The sequence below is a fragment of the Protopterus annectens genome, chromosome 14.part0, assembly GCF_019279795.1.
Source record: "Protopterus annectens isolate FY-2018-M chromosome 14.part0, PAN1.0, whole genome shotgun sequence".
NCBI lineage: Eukaryota > Metazoa > Chordata > Ceratodontiformes > Protopteridae > Protopterus > Protopterus annectens.
The window spans coordinates 799,625,748-799,653,247 of record NC_056748.1 but is presented as its reverse complement, the minus strand read 5'-3'; the positions used below and the strand labels follow the sequence as shown (position 1 = coordinate 799,653,247).

Genomic DNA, 27,500 nt, shown 5'->3' with positions numbered 1-27,500 from the left:
CAAACAACGAAAAATGCAGGGCAATGTAGTAAGAGAGTTCGATGCTTTCCCACCTACCTTTTAAAGAATAATTCAAGGAATGTGTAGTATATATTATTGAGAATTAATAAGAAAGAAAAATTTCTTCAGAAAGGATAGCCAATGAGTGGGATGAAATGAAAATGGAGAAGAAAAATAGGATAGAAATAAAAAAATAAATAAATAAGAAATTTATGGTTAAGTAGTAATAGGAATTTAGAGGAGCTGAAAAAAAGTTATAAAGTAACAAAGAAATCTCACAAAACAAGAGGAGGAGCAACTCCAGAGTGCCAAATAGAAAATAAGGGAATATCCAATTAATATGCAGAAGTTTAAAAATTTGTCTTAAGCAACTGTTGGGGGGGGGGACTTTTAGCAGAATTATTTAGGCAACAGAAAGTAGCAAGTCGTCATCAAACCTGGGGAGCCTATGACAAAAATAGCCAAAGATTCTGTAGAGGTATTAAAGATATTTTGGAAATTTCATGAACATTTATATGAAGGAGAGGAATGTGCAAACCAAGAGTGAGCACAAACAGAAATACTTACGGAAGACTTAATTATTCCATGGTTAGAAGAAGATTAATCTCAACCACTAATAGTTAAGATAGGAGGAAATGAGATAATGGGATGTATAATTAATTGGCAGGAAAGTCTCCAGAAACAGATTTTATTTTTGTGGACATTTGGAAGTTACAAGGGAAGATGGTGATAAAGATATGGAAGATTTTGCTTAATACTATTTTAAAAGAAAGAAAGCACCAAAATCTTCCAAGAAAGCTGTGGTGGTTGTGTTAAATAAAAGGCAGTACAGATCCAGCTTCATATAGACCCATTTCCATTTTAAACCATGTTTATCAACAGTTTATGTCTATACTAGCTAAAAGAATAGCAAAGCTGTTGCCAACACTGATAGAAATGAATCAATGTGTTTTCTGTGGAGGGGAGGCAATCATCTGACAACATTAATAGAACAATGACCCAGAGGAAGCAGAATGTAAGAAAAAGTTCTGTAGCTGGTGGGTATTGATTCAGAGAAAGCATTCAACATAGTAAGCTGAGATTTATGTGGAGGGCAACAGAAATGTGTATTTATAATGTTAATTAGGAGGATATTATGAAGGATCAGGATAAAGAATTAGAACCGGGAAGGTTCCTCTCCAATAAAATTGTGTTTGAAGAGAGGAACCAGGTAGGGGAGTCCTATTTTCCCTTTAATTACTTTATCTTTAGAGCTACTGGCAAAGAAATTAATGGATTCAGAAATTCAAAGATAGAATTAAATATAGTAATCAAAAAAGCCAATTTTATTTGCAGATGATATTAATTTGCACTTGATAAATACAGAAAATGACATTTCAGTGCTGTGGAACATTTTAAGACCATTTCAAGTCTTTTCGGGATATAAAATTAAGATAGAAACAAAGGCTACAGCAGGAAATTAGACACCCACACACAAACTGTTTCAGCAATACCCATATTTATGGGTACACAATAAGAGGACATATTTAGGAGTACTGATTAGAAATACAGTAAGGTATATACATACATGCAGGTAAGGATATGTGTGAAGAGACCAAACAATAATATAAAAACTGAGAATCTGGAAGCTCTTGTTTATGGAGAAGGCTGTGGGTTCTATTCCAACACTGGGTAAACTGATTGCTGACACTACAGTACAGCCTAAGTGGGATGGGTACTGCACTCCTGTTGCCTCCGGATGAGATAAAGAGTAACTAGAAGCCTGTTGTTGGTTTGCCGGCCATTCCCTATGGGGGGGCTGGTATTATGGTTAAGGTATTTACCTCACAGACACAAGGTACAAGTGTTAAATTGAAATTAATAGCACATTACAGACACAAACTGTACAACTGTATATTCAAAATTGCTGACTAAGTTATTGAGACAAGCCGACCAAGCACTACTGTGAGATTGTCGCATTTCCTTTATAACACAGACATAACTGTCAGAAACACTGCAGTTCCTCAGCTGATTCAGATTACAAAATGTCCACCAAACAAGTCTTTACAACCATTTTTATAATTTCAAAATTATGTCCTTGATGAAAACATTATTTTCCTATATTGAAGCCTTCTTTGTCTGCATTCTTGTCTCAATCCAGAGAAGACTAGTTCTCAGTAAGCCAAAAATGTTCTTTCAGAAATGTTCGTTCATTGATAAGATAGTATGCAACTTTTCCTGCTATGTTAACCATGCTCATCCTGAGAAAACCAGTTCTCAGCATGCCAAAATGTTTTTTTTTTCTTTGTCAGCCATTTCCCTTTAGTATGAATATCTATGTACATTCAGAATGTGAAGAGAATGATGACCATATTTCAACAAGCCTCTTTTGTTTATGCCATTTGTTACACAAACATTTAGAAGTATAATACTTTTTGTTTTACACAAGCACATTCTCTAAGCCAATGCATCACATGCTACTTCTAAAAATATCACACTGTTGTTACGATTACCAAACCTCTGTTACTGTGAAGGAAAAAAACAGTTATATATATTTTTTCTATCAAATACATGTTATCACTATGAGGGAAACAAGGGGTCTATATCATGAAATCGACATTTGAAAATGTCGACTCACATTTGTTCGACTTGAAAATGTCGACTCACATTTGTTCGACATGAAAATGTCGAACTCCCAACCAGGGACGTCGGGAGGCATACGCACTGTACTGATTTCAGTACAACATATTTATTAGAGGTAGCATTTCAAAGTTTTCGCGCTTTAGCATTTTAAAGTTTTCGCGCTTTACTAGTGCACGACGATGACATCAGCTCATCAGGGCAGCCAGTCGGAATGGAGCTCACCGCGCGTCAGTTCAAATGCGGTTTAGGATGCAAGCGTTATGTTGATCGAAGCGGGAGGATTTCAAGGACTTAAAGCAGGAGGAGTTGCTGGTCTCACGTCAAGGACTTTATTTAGAACCAAGGGGCTGGTGAGTAGTGTGTGTGTGTGTGTGTGTGTGTGTGTGTGTCTTGTGCAGTACTAAAGCAAAGTGTGTCTGAATAGCTTGGGTAGTTGCACTGTTAAGGAAAGGTAACATAAATGTGCAAAGTATATGAGCAGAGATGGACAACATTATTTTCCAACACAATGAAACTTTCCACCTTAAAAATGCATCCAAATGAAAACCAAAGCAGGCCTATACTTAAAGGACTGCAACCAATGCTTATCATCAAATCTAAGCAGCTTCAATGATAATCATAATTTTGCTGCTTTCTTTAAGCAGGTTGTTGTCATGCAGCTGTAGCATGATAAAATCATTGTGAAATGCAGGCTTTACGTCTTGTTTTTACAAGAATCAAAGGGACTGATGTCCTTTATACTACGGTCGGTATTACTGGATTTAAGCACTGCTGTTTGGCTTGACTAACTCCAGAAAAGCACTGGAGCTCTCGAAGTAGGATTTATATTCCTTAAGTTGGTCTTTTACTTGCGTCTCTGCTGCCCAGTTGTATTCCAAACTTAGTTTAGCTTTCTTTTCACATGACAGCATTCAGTAGTTTTGCTGAACATTAACATCTTGAGGGCTTTTAACTTGTGAAACATTTACTGCTGATGCTGATTTCTGCATTTAGCAAACATGCATGTGACCAGTTCGAAGTCCATTAGTATCAAAAGCTTGTATTTACAAATTAGCTATGGACAATTTCCAAGCATACATGAATTCAAACTAGTCAGAACTTAGGCATTAAATACTATTTGCTCTGCTGGTATTAAATTTGGTACAGCACTTTTGCAGGAAACATTTCTGAACAGGAATAAGGAGAACTGCTTTCAGTCCAAGAGTCAGGGAAGTGAGTTTCTCAAAGGACAAATCTGACAAATCAGGATGCATCATTTTTCCCCTTACCCATTGCAGGTTTAGATAAACATTTGGTCATTTTTTTAGAAGATCAAAATGATAACTGCTGAAGTCCTGCTCTTATTCCTCTGCCTTTGGTTTAAGAGAGTAGTTTCCAGCTTTAATTCTTTTCAGAATGCCACTGGGGCCTTAAAATTTTCAAAAAGGTGGCTGGCTGCTTGCTCCCCTTTGTCCTGAAAAAAAAAAAGGAATAGCCTCCTAGCTCTTGCCTATAAGCCTGTTAACTCCCTAAACCGCCCTATGGCCACTCTTGCTGTAATATCATTCAGAAACTTGGCCTATTTATCCCCAAAACACAAAATGAAATATGCCCATCATTTTGAGAGCCATCTCATGATTATATATCTGGAGTACTGGCCATTTTTAAATGACTGATACAGCTGACACTATATATTCTGTTCATTAAGTAGAAGCCCTAATGCTAATATCAGGCTTCAACAACCTTGTCACAAAGTAGTCTCCCACAAACGATAGTACAGGGACGTACTTCATGTGTGTGTGTGTGTGTGTGTGTGTGTGTGTGTGTGTGTATGTGTGTGTATGTGTGTAAATGCCCCAGGTGGGATGGGTGGTGTGGTAGGGAATACCTCAGGCTTGAACCCTGTACCTTGTATGCAGGTGTTAAAGACCTGAATTCCCTACCCACCACCATTTGTAAAAAAATTGCAGATTTTTGCCTCATATTTGATTTGATCAATATCTGTATCATATCTGTGTTTTTTAAATATTGCAATGCTTGAAATTTGATAGTGCAGTGGTAGCAACGTAGCATTGATGTCTCACAGTTATAGGTTCTTGGGTTTGGTTCTTGGCTGGGGTGCCTTCTTTGTGGGGGGGGTCTGTATCTTCTCCCTGTGTTTGTGTGGGTTTGCTTTTGTGTCCTCCCATGTTACAAAGACATGTCTGCATTATTTTGTCCTGGGCCTCTGCTGAGAATTGTTTTTTTTTTGTTCCAAGTCAGACTGTCCTGATTAACAAATTGACAGGCATTTAAATTTCAGACTTCAGGTTTCTGAATGTTTACTTCCTTACATATTTGATGGTGCAGTGGCAGTATTGTTGCCTCACAGCTATAGGTTTTCTGGTTTGATTCTTGGCTGGGGTGCCTTCTGTGTGGAGTCTGCATCTTATCCCTGTGTTGGTGACATAGTAAAACAACTTTTTATTCTAGCAATAAATATATACTAACACAACCTTTTTTATAGCAATTTTTTAAGTTTATGACTATTTGAAATTTGTCCTTATTTTTGGGACTGTAATATCCTGTTATTGGCTTTGTCCAGGTTTTTGTGCTAAGGTTGACAGCTATGGCAAGAACTGAATTCACTGAATATGTTTGAGGGCTGTATTCCCTCATTACTGGGTTTGTCCAGGTGTTTTGTGCTAAGAGGTTGACGGCTATGGTGAGAACTGAATTCATTAAATGATAGCCATTTAAGTTTCAGTCTTCCTCTCTTTCTCAAAGCAGGTGATTTGGCATAGTGGTATGTTGTTCTGACTATTTTGCACAGTGACCTTGGCAGTAAAATGTATGATGGTAACACAGCATTTTATTCTAGCAGCTTTCCAAGATTATACAAGCAATGTTTAATGTGTTCCTGTTTTTTGCCCTTTTGATCCACCCCAATAAATTTGGCTTTTTCCAGACTTCTTGTGCTGCGAAGTTGAGATGTAGTTGAGTATTGCGTAGATTTTACAAGGAGCTGAGAGCTGCAGGGGAAGAGAAGTTTAGTGCTGATTATGCCAAGTCGGCTCTCATTGCTAGTAGCACAAAATGTTGTGTAACTTGCTTTTAATGCAGAAGGTTGTTGGTTCTACTCCCATAAGGGGTGAATGCTGCTGTACTGAAAGTTAAGACACTAACTATGAGCCTGTTATCAGTTTGCCATCCATTTCTTATTGCAATATTACTAGCTTATTATTAATGTAATTTAGGCAATTTATTCCTCAGGGGCATCAGACACTATTTTTCGGTGAAGTCATGAAATATAAAGGTGATTGCTAGCAGCAACCTCTTCATTAGTTAGATTTATTTAACGTGGAATTATTTAGATGACTTTTTTTACTACTTCAGAGATTGTGCATATTATTTACTGATAATGGTGGACTGAAGTTTGACTAGACTTTTATGATGGAAATGTTCTGAATTGGGCAGTTTTGTTTCATTGTTTACTGGAAAAATGTTCAAAGCAATAGGAAGGTGCATCAAAGAGCACATGTATGTTTCATATGCAAGGGGCCTATGATTTAAAAGCAGCCCAGAATTAATTTTTATCTGCCACGGGTAAAATGTATTTTTCTTTGAATGTGGGTTTCAAGGGCAGAGAAGTTTTAATGCCAAGTTTGTTTAGCAGATGTCTTAGTGTTTGTGCTGTAAAATGCAAAATAAAACTTTCAAATGAAGTTCAAATCATCATAGAAGTAAATCAGTATGTACATTAGTGTTTATGGTAAATGGAGTGAAATAGCAAAGTAATGGATCATTGGAATGGCTGCAGGGGGAGGCTCCATTCGACCATGGTTTTGTGAGGGGGAAGGGTGGCAAACTTAGACAGCCCCAGCTGAACTATACCTATTAACTGTCCAGATTTTCAAAGAATGAATAGATTTTTTGCTTATTTTTGGTTTGTTCCTCAATTTGTGGTTTTCTGGCAAATGGTTTAGGAATTAAGTCACTAAATAATGACACACTAGTTTCAGACTTTATAACCTTCAGAAAAATGCATGCTAAAATAAGACCTGTTCTATCAACTGTCCCAGTTTATACAAGAGCAATTTTTAGTACTGTTTATATGTTCCCTCAATATATTTGGCCTTGTCCAGATTTATTGCATTAACAGGTTGAGAGGTACATGCAAATAAATTGCTTTATAGAATTAGGCATAGCCAAACCTCAACTGTCCCTGATTTTGGCTCAAAATGTTGCTCTTCCCCTAATGATCCCTCCACAAAATAGCAATTTTGGAAGAAAACATAGAGGGTTTACTTGACTTTTATAAATAACTGTAATGATCAGAGTTATACATTACTTTTATTTCAGAAATGCATGTAGATTCTCTAATTTTGTCAACTGCTCTAAGTTAACTGTGCTCATATTAAAATGGTGTCCCTCCTTTGACAGGTTCCCAGCTGTACTGTCTGGCAATTTTATATTTTTGCATCACATTTTTGGTCCGTTTTTCATAAAATTGCAGTTTTCTGGCAAATTAGTGGCAAATTGTTAGACTGAAGTTAGAAAATAATGCAGACATTTCAGTTTCAGATTTCATACCTTTCAGAAAATTCGTACTGATGCAAGACCTACTACTATTCTATTATCTTTCTAAGTTTATAAGAGCAATATTTAAAAAAATGTCCTTATTTTTGGGCCTTTGCCTCAGTTTTATTTATGAGTTTGTTGCTGTAAGAGGTTGAGAGGTTGTGTGTGTGTGTGTGTGTGTGTGTGTGTGTGTGTGTGTGTGTGTGTGTGTGTGTGTGTGTGTCGTAGGTAGCATACCTCTCAACTGTCCACATTTTGCAGAATGTCAGATTTTTGCCCCATATTTTTGTCTGTTCCTCATAAATTTTGTGATTTTTCTAGAAAATCATTGAAGGCTGAAGTTGCTAAATAATGACAGACATTTGAGCTTCAGACTTCATGTCCTTTAGAAAAATTCATACTAGCACAAATCCTGTTATTCTAGCAACTTTCTAAGTTCACGAGAACATTATTTAATATCTGTCCCTGTTTATTTTAGGCTTTGTCCATATTTCTTGCACTAAGAGGTAGGTAGGGGTGTGTGTGTGTGAATGAAACATCCTAGTTAGTGGTAGCAGGTGGTTAGTAATTTACTCAAGCTCAAAACCTGTACCTTAGTTACAGAAAACAAAAGCATAAAGTCTCTACCCCAACTACCATGCTGCATTTTTCAAAGAACTGACATTTCAGGTTAATTTTCAATTCAAGGAACCGAGTTTGAGTGAATTTATATTATATTACTGAGTGAATTTATATTATATTACTGAAGAGGCATTACAGCGAATGCCTCTTCATCGACACTAAAAGAGCAAACCGTGAATTACGAGAATGGCCGTAGCTTGGCTGGGGAGGGGGGTAGCAGTTTGAGAGCTGTCAGTACAAATTTGAAAATCCTAGCTACACCCCTGCTCCCAACATACTCGAACTGCCAAATCACCGACTGCATTCCGACGGAAAGAAAAACAGTTGGCCAAAAAACAACGCCACACAAAAACAAACATTTTATGGGGGGCCCCCACACCCCAACTAAATATTCTAACTCCAAGACCGCACTACAGTCGGGGAAAGGGCAGGGGTAACAAAACAGCCAACCGATTTCTTTCCCTCTGAAAGAAATCGGTGAATTGGCCATTCAGGAAAGTTGGAGTTTAACATTTCCGTGTCGAATAAATGTGAGTCGACATTTTCAGATGTCAATTTCATGATATAGACCCAAAACAAGTATTGTGCTTATATAATTCTATCACAATGTCCGATTCGCACTTTTCAAGGGGAAGCGGACTAGGCTTAAAATAACCCATAAGGGCAGCTAGCTCACTATTTACTTTTGAACCTACGGGCAGTAAGATACAAGAAGTGAAAAGGGTTTTCGCCCTTACCGTAGAAGAAGTGGTGGACAATAAAACAGTTCAATGAATTTATCTGGGAGGGCAAGAGTTAAGTGGTATAAGATGATCACCTAATAGAGCAAGGTGCTTTAGATTGCCCAAGTTGAAGGAATCGTTTAAAGCTACTCAGTTAAGACTCTTAAATGTAAACACAAGCAGAAGGTTATAATTCAAAGGAAAAAAGGACGATTAAGTGGGGTGGGGGGGGTCAGAAAATAAGGACAGGGTTTTTGGATGCAGACCCTTGAGAACAACCATCCAGAATATATTCATAAAGCTGCAGAAAGTATTCCAAGAACTAAGCCAACATGTCAAAGGAGACATGAGATTTAGCCAATAGAGATGACTGCAAGTAGGAGTAAAGAAAACATGCAGAAGGGGAAGGAATTTACTGGAGAAAAATGGCAAAAGAACCAATATATGTATAAGGAACAAATAACTAGAGAGAAAAAGGTAAGAGTGGTAGGATGCCAGTTTGGACTGCAGGCTGGAGACTGTCATCCCAAGCAGGGAGTGAATTCAGAATATAGGCAAAGAGAAAGGGGATAAGGGAGCCCTTAATGAAATATCTGCTCTAGTAAAGTTTCTAGTGGAATCTAGAACAGGAGCTGCTGTTAAAGGGGATAACTGCTAAACACCGTGTGACAACTATAAGAATCAGTGAATCAGAGAAGGTTAAAGATTAGAAGAGAGAGATTGGAAAAGCAATCTGCAAAGGTTTAAAAGGGAACAATGGGATGACATATGCATGGCTCCCAAGTATGCAACAAAGTTCAAAAGATTTGTGTTGAAGTACTTATTTTATTACCTCAGCCAGACTTCAAAGAATTGTTCCTTAGGTATATAGTAAATGTTGGAGGTGTGACGGGGAAAAAGTAAATGGGAACATTTTTGGGGGGGAATGTAATGGGCTGGCAGATTTTAAAACTTCCCTACAGAATACCTGCTCAGAAATATTAGAAGAGCAAATGGCTGTAACCAAGGAAATTATTTTTTGAGCTGGGACACAGGATCTGAAATGCCTAGACTTGGTAAGGCCTTAGCAATTTTAAATTCTATTGCCTGTCAAAAAAGCAATTAAAAAAGGAAATCAAAATTTAAACCAACTGTATATGAAGTACTGAGCATTACAAATGAGACAAACGAGTTGGAAATGGGATCTTTAGAAATGAGAAAATTTTATAAAAATAAATGGAATTTGTGGGAACAATACATGCAAAATAATGTACAGTACTAGGAATGAGATTTAAGGGAAGATAGGAATTGAGCAATCTTGTAATGTATAATGTTCCTAAATGAAAAAAATGTTACTATGATACATTTTCTTTTTTTATTAATGTAGGTGGGCCTATGTCCTAAGTGAAAATTTAATAAAGTTGTTTAAAAAATACATGATACATTGAAAAGGGAAGTGTATGACATTTGCAAACTACACATGAAAAATAAAAAGGTTTTCAGCAAAACAGCTCAAAATACATGGCACACAAAGCTTTTAAACAGCAGTCGGAAAACTCCCAATACCAATATATATCAACCCTTTTTGACCTGTGTTCATTCCATCTTATCAGCATACCCAAAGCAGAGGCTTGCTTTCGCATGCCAAAGCTCCCAGCTCAAGTCTGAAAAGAGGCACTTCTAGCTAATGGATCTTTACAAAAAAAAAGAGGTAAAGCACGCATTTCAAAGCAAAATACCTACTCGTGTACTCTGTTATCACCATACAAATCACTGAGTCCAAAGCTAACATAGTGCCAGTGTTCCGGAACAGTCTGCGAGGGGCTTCCAAGATTCCTGTACATACTAATGTAGTCCAAAGGATCTGGTCCACCCAACCTATAAAACAAAAGACATACATACAATAATAAATCTGAATTTAATGATTTTATCATATAACCACATTACTGATCTATATTTGTTAAAAAAAAATAAGTCACTTTGAAGTCAAAATCTCGGATAACGTTTTCCTGGCAAATAATATTATTGCCTTTTTTTCTCTTACTGAGCAGAGAACTTTTTTCAATGCAATGGATATGCAGATTACGCAAGAAAAAAAAAAGCAGCTTCTTATCCGAATTCACAGCAGGATCTTGATTCATACAAAACAAGCAATGTATTAAAAAGTACAAGGATACCCAAAGTCTGGCATGCCACCCAAAGCACTGCCTAGGCATATATACTACTTACCTCCCTTTTCAATTCATTGTGCGAGATTTGCAAACTACCCATGAAATATAAAAATGTTTTCAGCAGAACAGCTCAAAAGTAATACACAAGCCTTAGGACACAGCAATGGTGATAAATGAAATTAATAAGAGTTCTGTGTAATACTGTGGAAAACCCAAGCTACACAAGCAGCTATGCGCAGCACAATGTTGCTAGACAACTCACCCAGCTTACCATGACTCATGCTCTACTTCAAGCATTAACACACTGGAACACAGATGTGATGCAATACCTTTTATTGGACCAAAATAGGTTTTACATTTACTCAAGCTTTCAGGTTAGCACATGCTCCTTCATCAGGGGTTAATTTACTCAATATAGTGCTAAAATATCCACTTGGGCCTAGAAAGGCAAGGACATCATTACTTGAAAAAGCCAGTGATGAGCATGCACACCAGACAGTAAGCACGCTTGAGACAGCGAGAGCCAGTGTGAGAGACACAGACAGCAAGAGCCAGTGCGACAGCGAGAGAACAACAGTCAGTGTGAGAGTGCGAGAGCAAGAGCCAACGTGAGAGCAAGAGAGAGAGCGAGAGTGCCAGAGCCAGTATGAGAGCAAGAGAGCCAGTGTGTGTGTGAGAGAGAGCGAGAGAGAGAGAGTGCAAGAGCCAGTGTGAGAGCGAGAGAGAGAGAGAGAAAGCGAGAGAGCAGGAGTCAGTTTGAAGGCAAGAGAGCGAGTGAGACAGCAAGACCCAGTGTGAGAGCGAGGGAGCAAGAGCCAGTGTGACAGTGAGAGAGCAAACAGTGTGAGAGCGAGAGTGTAAGAGCCAGTATGAGAGCAAGAGAGCCAGTGTGTGAGAGCGAGTGAGAGAGACAGCGAGAGCCAGTGTGTGTGAGAGCGAGAGAGCAAGAGCCAGTGTGACAGCAAGAGAGTGAGAGAGCAAGAGTCAGTGCGAGAGCGAGACAGTCAGAGAGCAAGAGCCAGGGTGAGAGCGAGAGAGCAAGAGCCAGTGTGAGAGCGAGACAGCAAGAGCCAGTGTGAGAGAGAGCAAGAGCCAGTGTGAGAGAGAGACAGAGCAAGCGCCAGTGTGAGAGCGAGAGAGCAATAGCCAGCGTGAAAGAAAGAGAGCAAGAGCCAGTATGAGAGAGAGAGCAAGAGCCAGTGTGAGAGAAAAAGAGCAAGAGCCAGTGTGAGAGAGAGAGAGCAAGAGCCAGTGTGTGACAGAGACAGAGCAAGAGCCAGTGTGAGGGAGCGACAGAGAGAGCGCACAAAAGCCAGTGTGTGAGAGAGAGAGAGAGAGAGAGACAGAGAGAGAGAGTGCAAGAGCCAGTGTGAGAGAGAGCGCGCGCAAGAGCCAGTGTGAGAGAGAGCGCGCGCAACAGCCAGTGTGAGAGCAAGCAAGAGCCACTGTGAGAGCGAGAGAGTGAGAGAGCAAGAGCCAGTGTGAGAGAGAGTGAGAGAGCAAGAGCCAGTGTGAGAGAGAGAGAGAGAGCAAGAGCCAGTGTGAGAGCAAGAGAGAGAGCAAGAGCAAAAGCTAGTGTGAGAGCAAGAGAGCGCGAGACAGCAAGAGCCAGTATGACAGCGAGAGCCAGTGTGTGACAATGAGCGAAAGAGCAAGAGCCAGTGTGTGAGAGAGAGAGAGAGAGCGCCAGTGTGTGAGAGCGAGAGTCAGTATGAGAATGAGAGAGTGAGAGAGAGAGAGCCAGTATGAGAGCGAGAGAGCAAGAGCCAGTGTGAGAGCAAGAGCCAGTGTGAGAGAGCGAGCGCCAGTGTGAGAGCGAGAGAGAGCGAGCGAGAGTGAGAGACAGTGCGAGAGTGAGAGCCAGTGTAAGAGCAAGAGAGCAAGCGAGTGGCAGCCAGTGTGAGAGCGAGACGGCACGTGCCAGAGCGAGAGCTAGAGCCAGTGTGAGAGAGACAGAGAGTGTGAGAGAGATAGAGAGAGACAGAGAGAGTTAGTAGTTTGATGCTTAGTATAAACCTTGCAATTTAGAGAAAGAAATGCAAATACTACCCTTATACTTAATGAGAAAATCAAATCAATCATAACATAAGAGGTGGTTAAAATGTTACACCCTTTGCCAAGAGGGAGTTTTAAAAGCCTTAGGGAGCAAACCATGTACTCTGTCAACAGCTTGACAGCAGCGCCATAAAAGGAATGTGCCAAGTTCGTAAAATCTTTTTTTCATAGAAAAAAAGGGAGGCAACAGCCCTGAAAGAATATTGCTATTAGAAGAAAAAAAAAACAGTAAAACTATATACTCAAGGGTATACACAGACACCCTGGCAATACAAAATGGAAAGAAAAAAAAAGCAAAATAAAGGGGGCTGGAAGGAGGCGTGGCTAACTGAAACAGGAACCGATTAAAACTTCTACTATTATCTTAAGTTTACTTACACAAATGCATTACATTCAACATACAGATCACTGTTGAAGTGGCCCAAATTATACGAACATACTCCCCAGCTTACAAATTAAGACTACAAGCAGCAAATAAAGTAAGACTCCAGGATCCCCTGGAGAATGGTCTTAGTCAAGCCTCTTGTGAACCTGGATAAGGAATCCAGTTGACGATGCTTTGTAAAGGTGTGTACAAGGGATAGAGCTGCTGCCTCTACAATACTTAAAGTCCCCCTTCCAGAAAGCCAATGAAGAAGTCAAAGTCTTGTGGAATGGACTATATCCTGCCTGGAAGTGGCTTATTATGGCAAGTATAATAAAATGGAATAGAACAAGACAATAACAGGCTGCCTTAACTATTAAACCAGAAAGCTATCCCCACTAAAATCAGTGGAACCAACCTGACCAATACTAATCGACCTAGGAGGGGGGGGAATCTCCAAATGCCAACACCTGTGTTGGAAGTCACTGACACTGGTGGCAGAGTTAGAGGGCATTGTGCCCAAAGACTGTGGTCTCAAAAATAAGACCAAAGCCAGCACCGACATATCTGTCATCACTGGCTCCTACAAGTTTAAACTCTGCCTCTCTGAAAAAGATGCCTCAAAACAAGGCCCAATGAAGAAAATCCAGATTGCCTGACTGAAATACCCAGCAAAGAAAATCCAACATTCATCAGCCAAAGTACTGGAGGAGGCACATAACTGAGACGTTGCTGGACCTTTACAAAAGCTTCCATCTTTTCATAGTCAAATTTAATAACCAAGACAGAATGTTAAAAAGCATCTAGATTAAAATGGTCAGGAAGTAGCAATGAAAGTTCTGCATACATCTGGATCTGAACGGAACACAGTCTGCCATGACAGTTTAAATAGACATTTCCTAGGTAAACATTTGAAAGGAGATCCAAGAAACCTTAAAAGGAAAGCTGAAGACAACAATATATAGAATAAGCTTCTAGCTAGAGTTCCTTAGCCACATGACCAAAAGCGAATTTCTACTTTTTAGGTTTGTCAGTTTTATATCAGCATGGTGTTTCTTCTCTCTCTCTCTATATTCTGCAATCAGACATTTTTTGAAAAGGATGGGCTCCATCCTGGAAGTTGATGGGGATTGAAACAACTGTGGTGCTTAAGGTCAAGGCTCTCTGTAAATCAGAGTTAAAAAAAAAAAGCACAAAAGAAAAATCTAGCAAAGCTAGACTTTCCACTGTGCGATACCTTTCCACTTTCCACTGTGTGGTTTGTTAGTTGAGATATTTTGTAGACACCCTATTGTTTATGGATATCAGCTGGGTACAACAACCTTGTGTTTCCAAAAAGTCAAACATTCCTCTTACGCTGCATTGATGATGCCATAAGAAGGCAGAAACATGCAAGTCCACAGCTAGAGGGGTTTGGCTTTATTGGCCTGAAATTATCCATAAATAGACTTAAGTAAAAGAAAGAGTCTTGGACATTCAGAATTGCCATTTAGCTGAAACACCTGATATCCTTAAAGGATAATTTGCATATATCCCATGTTACCTCTGATACAAGAGGTTTAAGGTACCACACAGTGGAAAGTCTAGCTTTGCCAGATTTTTCTTAACCAATTGGTTTTCCTTTGTGACTTTTTTTATTCACTGTTTAAATCAAGGAGTTACGGAAATAAATGTCACACTGAGAAGTAAAATGCTCATCACTTGAACAAAACACATACAAGGTATGCCTTGGAAAGGTGTTGTGAAGGAAGCAATAAAAGTAAATTGTCAACAAAAGCCACACAAAGATTAACTTGACTTGAAAAACAGAATAACTGAAGGAGAAAGAGCCATGACAAACTTCACACTTCGACTTTTTACTATTTGATGTTAATCTCACAAGTTAAGTATGGAAAAATGTAGTCTCCTGCCAATTCTCCGATGACAGCACAATGCACAAGAGAAATCTAAAGATACTAGCTTGCAAAGCATTGCAGGTAAAAATGAAGGGCTTGCAGCCTGGGATAATTCTGGATGTCAACATGCCTAAAGATCTGCTGCTTCAGTTTTACTACTCATGGACATGGACATCATCATAACAGACCTGTGGTTAAACTTATCCAAAACTATTATTATTACTCAGTAAACTCGCTTCAAAAATTACACCAAGATTTTAGTCAAGTTAAAACTGTCAGTCGTCTAACATCCTTTATAACTTTTCCTGATGACAGATTTCAACAGCCAAGAAATATATTTTAATCCAATGTAATGCTGTTTAACTACTGTAATTTCACTTAGGAGCTTTTCTCCCTGGGTCTCTGCTGAAAAAGGGATTCTCGCCCAGCCAGACACTACCCGGTTATCAAATGTAAATAAATAAATAAATATTGAACATTCTCCAGCAGGGTGTTAATGTACAGGTAATGCCCACTAAAAACGAGTCTGTCACTTCATGGCAGCATATTTAGCTGACTAAGGACACTAACTGCCATTATTTTACACTCGCTAAGCAGTGCTTTTGTGGTTTAGCAATTATAAAATTACAACAAACAGATATGTGTTTTCCTTTAACATTAAGGAGGTATGCATGCCTCTCAACCTCTCAGCTCAAGAAATTTGGACAAATCCTACAGTAATGGGAGACAAAGTAACAAAAACAGGGATAGATTTTAAATATTGCTTATAAAAGTAGAAAGTTGCAGGAATAACAGGATTTGTTTTACTGTGCGTTTACTGAAGGATATGAAGTCTGAAACTCAGCTGTACATCATTTAGTGACTTCAACCAACCCAAATGATATGCCAACAAAACAAAAAATTTATGAGGAACAGACCAAAAATGAGGTGAAAATCTTGCCGTTCTGTGAAAAACTGGACAGTTAAGAGATATGCAGGTATTATAACGGCTGGAATTATTAAAGGAGTTTAATCGTGTGTGTTTTTAAATGTTCTCTTTCGGAACACGGATGGGAAGGTGTGTATAGACAAATACTTACCAAACTTGTAATCTGGATGTAAAATACTCCCTCCAGTAACAGTTACATATACTACAGCAAGTCTGAAACATTAGGCGGAGGAACTATTTATCATAATCAAAAATATTTAACAATACATGTATTTAAAAAAAATACAAGACAGTTTACAGAATGTGTTATCTGTTAAACGCATAATTAAAAAAAAAAAACACCTTGCGGGAAGTAGTCACAAAACCACACAATTTAATGAAGTAATTAATTAGTACTTTGATTATGCTATGCCAGGAACTTCTCCAGAATACACAAATTCATTTTAAAATGACAATTTAAACTTTCTAAAAGTCACATGATTAATTTAGTCCAATGGAAGCATTCTCCAGTCTTTATGTGCCAACTCTACCTTTCAATAAAATTAAACACTATTAACAGTGGAGTTAAATCAATTCCTAACCATTCTTACTATAAAAAAACTTTTACATTAGAAATAAAAAAAAATCAAATTTGGTAAATTTTTAACTTAAGACCTAAAATAGTGTAATTCAACCCAGGGAAATTCCCATTGTTGAAATAAAACTGCCATCACAAGCTTGCCTTTTCCAAAACCAGTCCCCAAGGACCACCTCTAGGATTCTCATCTACCTTTTACAAAAGAAAAAACTGGAACTTCTGATCACGATAGCAAAGTATATGCTTATACATAGCGTTTGCACTCTTTTGCTTACTTATGTCAAACAGATGTTCATACCCACTCTCTCTAACCTTACTTTCATTTTTAACATAAAACCTCAAATATAAATATAACCCTTTCGGTATTGCAGTTGAAATATACACTGGCCTTAACAAAAATATGCACAACCATCACACTACCTACCACAAACATATAACTACACTGGTTACAACTCCCACACGTGAAGGTTCCATGTTTTTGTGACTCTCCAAATTACCTGTTTAAAAAAAATCTTTAACACACCTCTCTTTTGTGAGCAATGCAGGGTTTTGAACCAAACAAACTCCTCAGGATTATTCCTCAAAACCTCCCACTTCTTATTGATAATGGCAAGCACAGGGATGTCTAGGTAGAAGGTGGTCACAAATGCCCTAGAAAAACTCTGGGCTGAACAAATTACAGTCCAACCCCACCACCCACCATGGCACCAATATTCATGGTACTGTTTTTAAAACCGCTGAGCACATTGCCTGAACTAATCTCACTTCCCAACACGAGCACATTAAAATCTGCTTTCCATTTATGAATGATTTCATCCACAACAGCTTTGACAAAGACAAACAAATACTCCCTTCTCAAAAATATGTCCCTTACTTTGTGGCAACAAGTTTCTTGTCAAATACATCAGCACATTCTTGTCGCTAATAGACCAAGAAAAAGAAGTTATGTACCTACCATAACGTTCCATGTTAGTTGTCTTCATCTCTACTTCCTTCTTGCTGTTTGGGTTCGGAGCTGATCCTCAGCTCCGACTTTGCCATCTTCTATAGCTCGAGAGCTATTTACTGGCTCAAGGCTACCCCTTATCCCAGAATGCCCAGCGACAGCTACCCAGATTTCATTTGTGACAGCGCACACTAGACCAGTTACTAAAACTGGACAAAAGGGAACTCCTCACAATCCTCTAGGAAGGGGGAAGGAGGGAGGGACGCAAGAAGGAAGGCGAGATGAAGACAGCTAACATGGAACGTTATGGTAGGTTATCTCGCCTTCGTTCTTGCTGTTTGGGACAGCATCCCTAGCATCTAAAAACCCAGGTGGCTCATTGGAACAAACTCTTCAGAACAGTAGATCCAAAGGAAGCTCTGCTCCGGGAGACCATATCTACCTTGTAATGAGAGATAAAAGTGTCAGGGTTTGCCCAAGTGGCAGCTGCACAGATTGAGTCTATGGGCAACCTAGACTGAAAAGCTACAGAGGTGGCTAGTGCTCTAGTGGAATGACCTTTTGGTTTAGCTGGTAACTATTTCGTAACTGATAAATAAAGGCAATAGTATCAGATAACCATCTGAGTAAGGTCACTTTGGAAACTGGAAGGCCTTGCTTGTTGAAAGATAAAGAAAGAAATAACTGGTCTGATTTTCTTAGTTCCTTAGTTCTCTGGAGGTAAAAACCCAATTGTCTGTGTACACCCAATTGGTGGAGCTTGTACTCTGCCTTGTTGCTGTGATTAGGAAAGAAAACTGGGAGATCTATGGATTGATTTAAATTGTTCTCTGAGCAGACTTTAGGAAGAAAGGATGGATTGGTGCCAGTTCAAAGGGAGGCAAAACTAAGGAGGCTAAAACTAAATTGAGATCCCAAGGAGGGGGAGGATCTCTAACTGGGGGTCTGAGAAGAGATGTTCCTTTCATAAAGGCTTTGCAGAGCTTATGAGACATTATGCTAGAATTAAACATACCGATATGAAAATTAGTAATGGCAGCTAGTTGTACTCTAATGGTGGCGGAAGCCGCACCGGACTGAAAAAGCTGCGTTAGAAATTCAAGAATTTTATGAATTGGGGCTGAGAAAGGATCCAAATTCCTAGATTCTGCCCTGTAAGAAAACCGTTTCCATTTACTAGCATACGTTTTCCTCGTAGTAGACTTATGTGAGGAAACAATAATATTACAGACTGCTGAGGAGATATTGGAAAACCTGGCTAAGGTTGGAAGTGGAATAACCAAGCTGTGAGCTGGAGAGTTTGAAGGGATTGGTGCAACCCACCTGATTGGTGAATCAGAAGATCTGGAACAGGGTCCAGAATCCACGGCTGATCCAGAAGGTGGAGGTGTAGGAACAGGAACCACATTTGTCGAGGCCAGTATGGGACAATGAGGATCATTTTGCAACCCAACGATTTTGCTTTCTGTATGAGTCTTGGAATTAGGGGAAAAGGTGGAAAAGCTTAAAGAAGTCCCTGAGGTCAATCGTGGACTAGAGCATCTTTGGGTATATGACCTGGAAGAGGAAGAAGAAGCTGCTGCATTTGTTGTTGAGAGGAGTGGCAAATAGCTCACAGCAAGGCTGTCCCCATTTGTGGAAGATAAGATCCGCAACTTCCTGATTCAGAGACCAGTCGTGAAGCATGAGGATAGCTCTGCTGAGCCTGTCCGCTATAACACTGGATTTCCCAGGGATGTGCGTTGCTATCAGAAAACGGTGGAAAGAAAAACGCCCATTGCCGCAGTCTGAGTGTTTCTCGACACAAGGGGTAAGACCTGGTCCCGCCCTGTTTGTTGATGTACCACACCACTGACATGTTGTCCATTTGGATTGCAATGGACCCAGAAGGAAGACCGTCTTGAAGGCTTTGCAACGCTAGGAGAACCGCTCTCATTTCTAGGACATTGATATGCAGATGGTACTTGTGAGGTTGCTAAGTGCCATGGACTGTCCTGCCTAGATAATGCCCCCTCCCACCCTATCAGGGAGGCGTCCGTGGTCTCTGTGGCTACCGGAGGGGGCTGTATGAAGGGTCTGCCCCGAATTACTAGTGGGGAGACCATCCACCAAGAAAGGTGCCTTTTGCATGTTTCTGTGGTCAGGATCATGTGAGACATGGGTAGTTCCTGGAAAGACCACTGCGTGAAAAGAAGCCACTGAAGGATTCTCATGTGGAAACGCGCTAATGGGACAAGAATTGCAGCTGCCATGGAGCCTAGAGTTTGGAAGACATGTCTGACTTGAACCCTTTTGCTCTGCATTAGAATTAACACTTGTTGACGAATAGTGAAAACTCTTTCCTGTGGTAATCTTGCAAACATTTCTTTTGTGTCTAATTCTGCTTCTATGTATGTAATAGACTGACAGGGCAACAAGGCAGATTTTTCGAAATTTACTGTAATGCCTAGTTGAGTGCATGATGTGATTGTATAATCCCATGCCTCTAAGAGTTGATGCCTGGTGGTAGGAATCAGGAGCCAAATCGTCCAGATAGGAAAACACCTGGAATCCTTGACGCTTTAGGTGAGCCATGACTACTGCCATACACTTGGTGAACACCCTGGGGGCTGAGGTGAGACCAAAGGGCAGAGCTCTGAAGTGGTAATGACTGGTCCCTACCCAGAAGTAAAGAAATCTCCTGGAGCGTCTGTCCATCTTGATATGGTAGTACGCGTCCTGAAGATCTATGGAGCACATCCAATTGTCCTGACCCAGAAAAGGGAAAATGGACTGCAGTGTCACCATACGGAAGTTTTCTTTTTGCACAGATTTGTTCAATCTGCTGAGATCCCGTATTGGTCTCCAGTCCCGTCTTTTTTGGTACTAAAAAGAATCTTGAGTAAGTTCTGGATCCTAGTTGGTCTGCGGGGACTTCTTGAATGGCTCTTTTTTCTAGCAGTCTTGAAACTTCTATGACTGCTTGATCCCTTTGATTGGGTGGGACATCGGGGATGGGTTTTTTCGATTCCATGGGGGATTGGATGGACGAGAATTTTGTAACCTCCAGATATGATGGATAGTACCCATCTGTCTCTTGTTATATTTTGCCAGGCTTTTGGGTACAGCGAAAGTCTTCTCCCGACTGCCTCCAGAGGTGAGCAGTCGGGCAACCCTTCAGGGATGCTGGAAGGGCTTGGCAGAGAAAGTTTCTCTGTCACCCTGGTTTTGTGGTCACCCTCTGCCACGAGGGTGACATCTGTTATTGTTGTTTAACCCTCTGCCTCTGGGGGGAAAAAAATCACCACGTGTGTCAGGCAAGGGTCCCTGGGATTTTCAGAACATCTTTCCGCTCTTCTGACCCTTGGGATAAGGTCTGGAAGGAGTGGAAAAATTGACTTCCACGGCAGAGAGAGTCTTGCCTTCCTGCTCACACCTGGTCAATGCGTCTTTCATCTGAGGCCCAAAGAGAAAAAAGCCAAAGGGAGTATTGGTGAAGGATGCTCGAAATGGTTGCGCAAACTGACACAGCTGCATCCAAGCATGTCTCCTGAGAGCCACACCTGTCCCTGCGGCTCTGCTCGCTCCATCGGCTGCATATGAAATCAGCCTCATGGAGGAGTTAACTATGGAATTAAGAGTCGCAAGCTGAGAAGCTACTTTGGCTGGTACTCCCTCAGCTGTAGGATCAAGAAGGGTATCGCCAAGCTCTTTCAGGAGATCCTTTTGAAGACATGTAAAATAGCATAGATAATTCAGGGACCTCATTGAAAAGGTCGCTGAAGCAAACATTCGCTTTCCGTATCTGTCTATCGTCCGAGACTTTTCTTTGGAGGATGAACAGATGAAGAGGTCTCTGCTAACTCTTTCTTGGTGGCTGCTGCTACCACCATGGCATCAATGGGCACACCTTTGGAGAGGAATTGCTTGTCCTGGGGGGCTGTAATAAATGTATTTGGTCTCCTCAGAGTAGGTACCACAGCATCTGGAGCTGACCAAGCCTTTCGAGCCGCTACAGACATGAGTGGATCGAAAGGAGGAGATACCCTGGAGGTGGAAGGTCAGGAACCGAATGCGTCCACGTATACAGACTCGTCCTCGGTAGGAGCTAGGGAAGTCCAGTCCCTCCTCTGCCTAAGCATTTCAAGGATGTCTGAAAAGGAAACATCTTCAGAGGGAGACCTTGAGGACCCTTCCGATTCATCCATGTCTGTATCTGAAGTGACTTGACTCAGGGGAGACTATGTGCTTCCTCTTGCACTTCTTCTTCCGAGGAGGCTTCAGAAGAAGAGGGATCAGGCAATGGGGTGTCCTGAGGCATAGGTTCCCTACGCTTGGGGTCTGGAGGAGGAGTAGAGGTTGGCAGAGACACCACGGGGGGGGGGAGCCGATGGAGCTGGCAGTAGAGGTGTCTCGGGGGACAGCACACTCTGCATGACCTCAAAGGCGTCCCGACCTCTAGGCAGAGAAAGCTCCGGCTCTGAAGAAACATTAGTCTTTCTCCGCATCGAGGGTGAGGGCTCCAAGGCAGATGTTGCAGCCAAGCTCACCTGCGCCGAACCTCCGAAGGGGCGAACGAGGTCGGACAAGGGTTCGATGCCACTCCCCCCTCGGAGCAGACAAGAGAGCCTCAGCGCCCAGATCCCTCGATAGACTGTACAACCGAGGTAATCGGAGCTGACATCGGGACCGAAAGAGAAATGATGCTCGGCGCCGACGGTTCTATTGCTTGCAGATCCATGGTCTCCAGCTCCAAGCTAAATGTAGTTGGAGAAGGAATAGAAATAGAGCCGGTTGGAGCGGATAACTGTTGAGGTGGGCTGGACAGAATTTTTCCCAGTGCCCGTGCCTTAAGCAACCTACTTACTACTCTCTCCACATTGTGATCCGATAATCTAGAGGATCGAGAGAAGTGGGAAGAATGATGGCTACGTTCACTCTGTAATAAAGGTGACTTTGGAGCCAAGTGGATGGACTCCAGGGATGGCGATCTCAGTCTCTTATGGCTCCGAGACTGCTCCGAAGTAGCAGATGGAGGAGTTGTCTTGTCAGTGCCAGCTGGTACCGACATACTTGGTTGGTCAAGTAAAGGAGTCGGCTCCGAAGGTGGAGTCGACTGCTTGACAGACTTAGGGGATTTCGCTGGCTGAGAACTTTTAGCCGGTGAATCCTGAGGCTTTAATAATCCTCGAAGGATTAAATTTGTTTTTGTGCTCCTGCAGGACCCTTGGACTAAAAGTATGACATATAGAAGAGGAGTCCTGCAGGTGAAGAGCGCCCAAACAATAAACACAACTAGTGTACCCATCTGTCAGAGACATTTTATGACAGCATGAGTCACACTTTTTGAAGCCAGATACCTTAGTATCTTTAGACATTATAGTAACAGCAACCACACAACAAATAATGAAAAGATATACTATGAAAAACAAGAACAAATGGAGTTTTTTTTTTTTTTTTTTTTTTTTTACAGTGAAAGAAATGAAGGAAAGCCTCTAACTTAAATGGCTATCCTGAGGGGGGCTCTCTAATTTAAACGATTTCATGGGAACAGAAGGCCTGACAGTTATGGAGCGATGGCCAACAAAGCTAAAATACACAAGAACACAAAAAAAAGGATAAATGGATATTATCTATACACAAAATAGACAATTACCTGACAAACTCTCAAGAAAAACAACAGTATATAACAGCAAAATGATTACACTAAGCCTGAGCCAGTAAGGAAACAACCTAGCAGCTGAAGCGGCAAACAAGATCTGGGTAGCGGTCGCTGGGCATTCTGGAATAAGGGGTAGCCTCGAGCCAGTAAATCGCTCTCGAGCTATAGAAGATGGCCGATTTGGAGCAGAGGATCGGCTCCGAACCCATACAGCAAGAACGAAGGCGAGATAGACAACTTAACATCTGTAGTTATAACCTTTAAAGTCACACAATTTGTTGGTTATAATACAACAAGGTATGTCCCCTTCCATAGTCACAGCACCTATAAGGGCAAATACCACCTCATCCCATTGTCCTGTTGTGGAATCAGCTGGCTCTCCATCTCCCTCTTTTGCCCTCCAGAGAAAACTGACACTGTTGCCATCTCAACCCTTCCCAGACGGAGTTCCATGGAATAATTGTTTCTCTGATTTTTTTGAGTCAGTCAGAACGTCTCATGGGGGGGGGGGGCTTTAATTTCATGAAGGTTGTGACTGCTGTTCTCTCTCTAATCTTGTCATTTTCAACCACAGCAAAATCAAAACAGGCATCCTCAATGGGAACAGTCTGTTGTAAAGGACAGGGGATATACTTTACCATCAGAATACTCTAAACAGTCTCTCTCAAGCTTTTTAAATTTTCCTAGCCTTAATTATGTCCATTCTTTGTGTACTTTCATGAAAATATTTTGATACTCCATCACAATAATAAAAAAGTCCTGATTAACAGATTTGTCAATGGATGAAATGTCAGTGGATGACCAGTCCATCTTAAGTTGTTTGTCTTTTAAAGTACTATTAACACACAACCATCCCTATCAAATAAATTCAACAAATCTTGATGTAATGGAGAATTAGATATTGGAAGTTTCCAGCAGGGCTACAATCCAAGGGCCCTTTGGTACAACTTTAACTGATTGAAAATAAATATTGCAATATTTTGGTTAAAGTCAACCAATAGTTTAGAAAGTGGCCTTGTTGTGTCAGGATTCCTAATATGGGGGGATCCTCTTGTTAAACCATTAATCGATCTTCCTTAGATTAAATTGTAAAAGATGTACCAGCCAAGTTGGTGTCAGTCTACAAACCAGTTCCAGAAAATGCACGATGGAAAAGTGTATGGAAACTGTCTTTACAAATAACCTATGGAACACTAATGAACGCTTAAACCACTTGTAAAACTGCATGGTTTTGTGGTGCACTGCATGGTTTTCGGACTATAGTCAGACTGTCTGACTAGTCACGATTGGCATCTCACAAGGTTCGGTCCAGGGTCCTCTTCTGTTTGATATATACTTCTCTGAAGTCCAAGCCAACATGAAGGGGACTCTGGCTGACAACGTTCGCAGACGATTGCAAGTTGGGAGCTATTATTAACTCCCCAAGTGATTATGACATCCTACTGAATGGCCTCACTGAGACCAATGACTTGTGTCAGAACCATTGCCTTAAGCTCAATGTCAAAAAATGTGTCATCAGCCCCTTTGGGAAAAACCCGGTTCCCATGAATTACCACAATGATGGTAGTCCACTAAACACAGAAAGCGTAAGAGATCTGGGAACACAGGTTGACAGCAACCTCTCCTTTGATCACTACACTGCCACTGTGGTCAGAAAGTCCTTCTATGTGGCACATCTCATTACTAAGGGTTTTGCATTCAGGAAGAAAGAGGTCATTGTCTCCCTCTACTCTTCTCTCATTTGGCATGTACTTCACTAGACACCTGCAACAACTGGAGAGGCCACAAAAGTACCTCACAAAGAGGATCCTAAGCCTTAAACACTTGTCCTATATGGACACTCTCAAAAAACTCAAACTATTCTCCGTCTCATATGGTCTACTTAGAGGCGATCTCTGCTTGACTTACTAAGCCATGTCTGACCGAGCTCTGTTAGAAATGCTACATCTAAAGAAATCCCAATCCCTCCGCACCACACACTCCAGAGACCTCAACCTCATTACCACAATAAACGGAATGTACTGGAGGGACAGGTTTATAACCCAGAGACTGCCCATGCTATGGAATAGACTTTCTATACATGTCAAGCAGAGCAACTCACACACCTTGTGCCTTCAAAAGAGATCTTAACAAGTGGAAGGAAAATAGAAAATTCACCCCGGGAACAACTCCAGTAGCCCTACTCGACAGAGGCACTGGGAACTAAGGTCAGGTGGCACGATACCAGGGTAATCCTATGGCTAGGCCTGTAAAGGCCCCAGGGACACTAACCTAGTACCCACCTATGAACATCCTGCAATGTGTTTTCTGAATTTCTACTTTGGTTTCACCATTGTTTTTTTCTGCCATTCTCTAAATGCAGTAATACACACCATATTGGACATTACTGTACAAATAACTCCCTTCCAAGGATGTAGAGCTCCTCTGCCTAGGGTGTCAGACCAAAGAAAACCTGTGGGCACGAGTTATTTACTAAGTAACACACACCCAAATTGGGCATTACTGCTTGCTTAAGGAATAAAGCCATCATTAGTCTCTATGCACTTGTTTTTGTTTTTCTTTCGGCTTTTCCCGGTTAGGGGTTGCCACAGTGGAACTCCGGTCCGCTAATGATTAGCAGTAGATTTTTACAGTGCCGAGGTGCCAGCTCGACGCCCAACCTTCGACAAAGGCACGCCCATTCACTCATGTCTTTCAAATGCTATTCAACCGCATGGAGGACATGCAGACTCCACACAGGAGGCGCTCCAGCCAAGAATCGAACGGGAGAACCTCTTGCTGTCAGGTGACAACACCAACGCTGCACCACTGCAGCTTAGTCTCTATGCACTTGCAAGTCACTTAAATTTGCTCTGCCCATGACTGCAGGCAAGTTCCACTGCTGTTTGAACACATACTGCTCAGGACACTTTGTGCAGTCACACATTACAATGGAAAGTATGTGCCAAACTTCTTTTCATTTTGCAGTCTTGGCTCAACAATGCAAAATAGTCAATGATAATAAAGTAATGCAATACAAAACTCTTCCACTAGTGATAAAGGTAAGTGTATTTGGTCTAAGAATAAAGCAGTACAAATGATCACTGTACATACCAAATAGTACCTCAATGTATAATGTACAGTAGTATGAAACATGTCTTGCTCAGCTTTCATCTGCCAGAACAAGTGCAAACTAAAGTTCTCCAAAAGTAATACGCCCCAAGGGCTGATATTCAGACAGAAGGATAATGGGATGTTACAGACATTTGTCGGTAATGGGTGTTTAAATAAGAACTCAGACACTGACATCACAAGTTATGTAAAATACAACACCGCTGGGTCAGTGAAAAAAATCTCATTATGTAAACCACTTCAATCACTTTGAATTCCACGTTTTGGAGTGACATGTAGTTAAAAGATTAAACCCAATTTCCTTCATCTCCTGTCAACAGGCAAATCTCTTCTGCTCTAGAGAGAGGGCAGGCAGAACTAGAAAAAGCACATTTCTGTGAACAGCTGCAATACAGAAGACTGTAAAGGGTAACTCACAATTATATGTACAGACAACTTAGCAAAACTACTGCTGTAGACTTGAGACAAATTCTTATGCTCAGAAATCGGTATTAAACACATTCTGCAGTTTTACTCTAATTGTAGTCTTTAAAACTTAATTCTGGAGACCCACCCCCTTGACAGCTTGCAAATATTTGGAATAAAACTTGATTAACAAGAATGTTAAGAAGCATTAAGAATTTTATTTTGAATTATGAATATTAAAATCAGATGCAATGGTCAAATGCATTATGCAACTACTGCAACAGTGGGCAACTATTTTTTAATTCTGACTCTCATCTGTGTTAGTCCCAGAACAACAAAACCAAACCAACAAAAAACAGGACTTGCATATACCAAGTCTGAACACACAGTGTCAGATTAGCCAGGCTCTACGTGCTACAACAGTGGTCCACATATTATGGTAGTCTGCTTGGTACTACAGAATCCATAACAAAAGCACAACGATGCTCTCTCTCTCAAGATTAAGTACAGACAGGAACAGTCGGCTGCCTCTCAGGTGCTAAAATCTGCCATATCACTTTGGTGCGCAAGTTTCTTTACTCCCAAGCAGGAATGGGATTTGATGTAGCTCTCCCAAGTACACTTTCAAGGCTGGAACTAAACTAAACTACTCCTAAGCAGCATCCTACTTGTGCTAAGAATGATGCCAAAACATAAGCTGAAGATCAATATTATTAGTGTCATTCTGAAGGTGTCCAAAAGGCATCGACCTGTAGCAAGAGGGAAGATGGTCTTTGTTTCACTAGTTATGGTCTATTACCCATCTCCCAAGAAATTCTGTATACTAGCAAACATTCTTTACCCCAACAGTGCACTTTTAAAGGCAACATCAGTCTATTCAAGCTACAAACCTAGTAATTTCAAATTTGAATATGGCAATCAATG

At 40.8% G+C, this 27,500-nt stretch overlaps 1 protein-coding gene across 1 annotated transcript in view; it reads right to left on the bottom strand.

The window, feature by feature from the left end:
* Positions 1–27,500, bottom strand: part of SUFU (SUFU negative regulator of hedgehog signaling) — a 1,639,861-nt gene that overhangs the window by 1,473,829 nt on the left and 138,532 nt on the right. Inside the window, exon 2 of the mRNA XM_044056544.1 lies at positions 10,227–10,361. Within this exon, the coding sequence (XP_043912479.1) occupies positions 10,227–10,361 (135 nt within the window). The remainder of the gene's footprint in view (positions 1–10,226; positions 10,362–27,500) is intronic.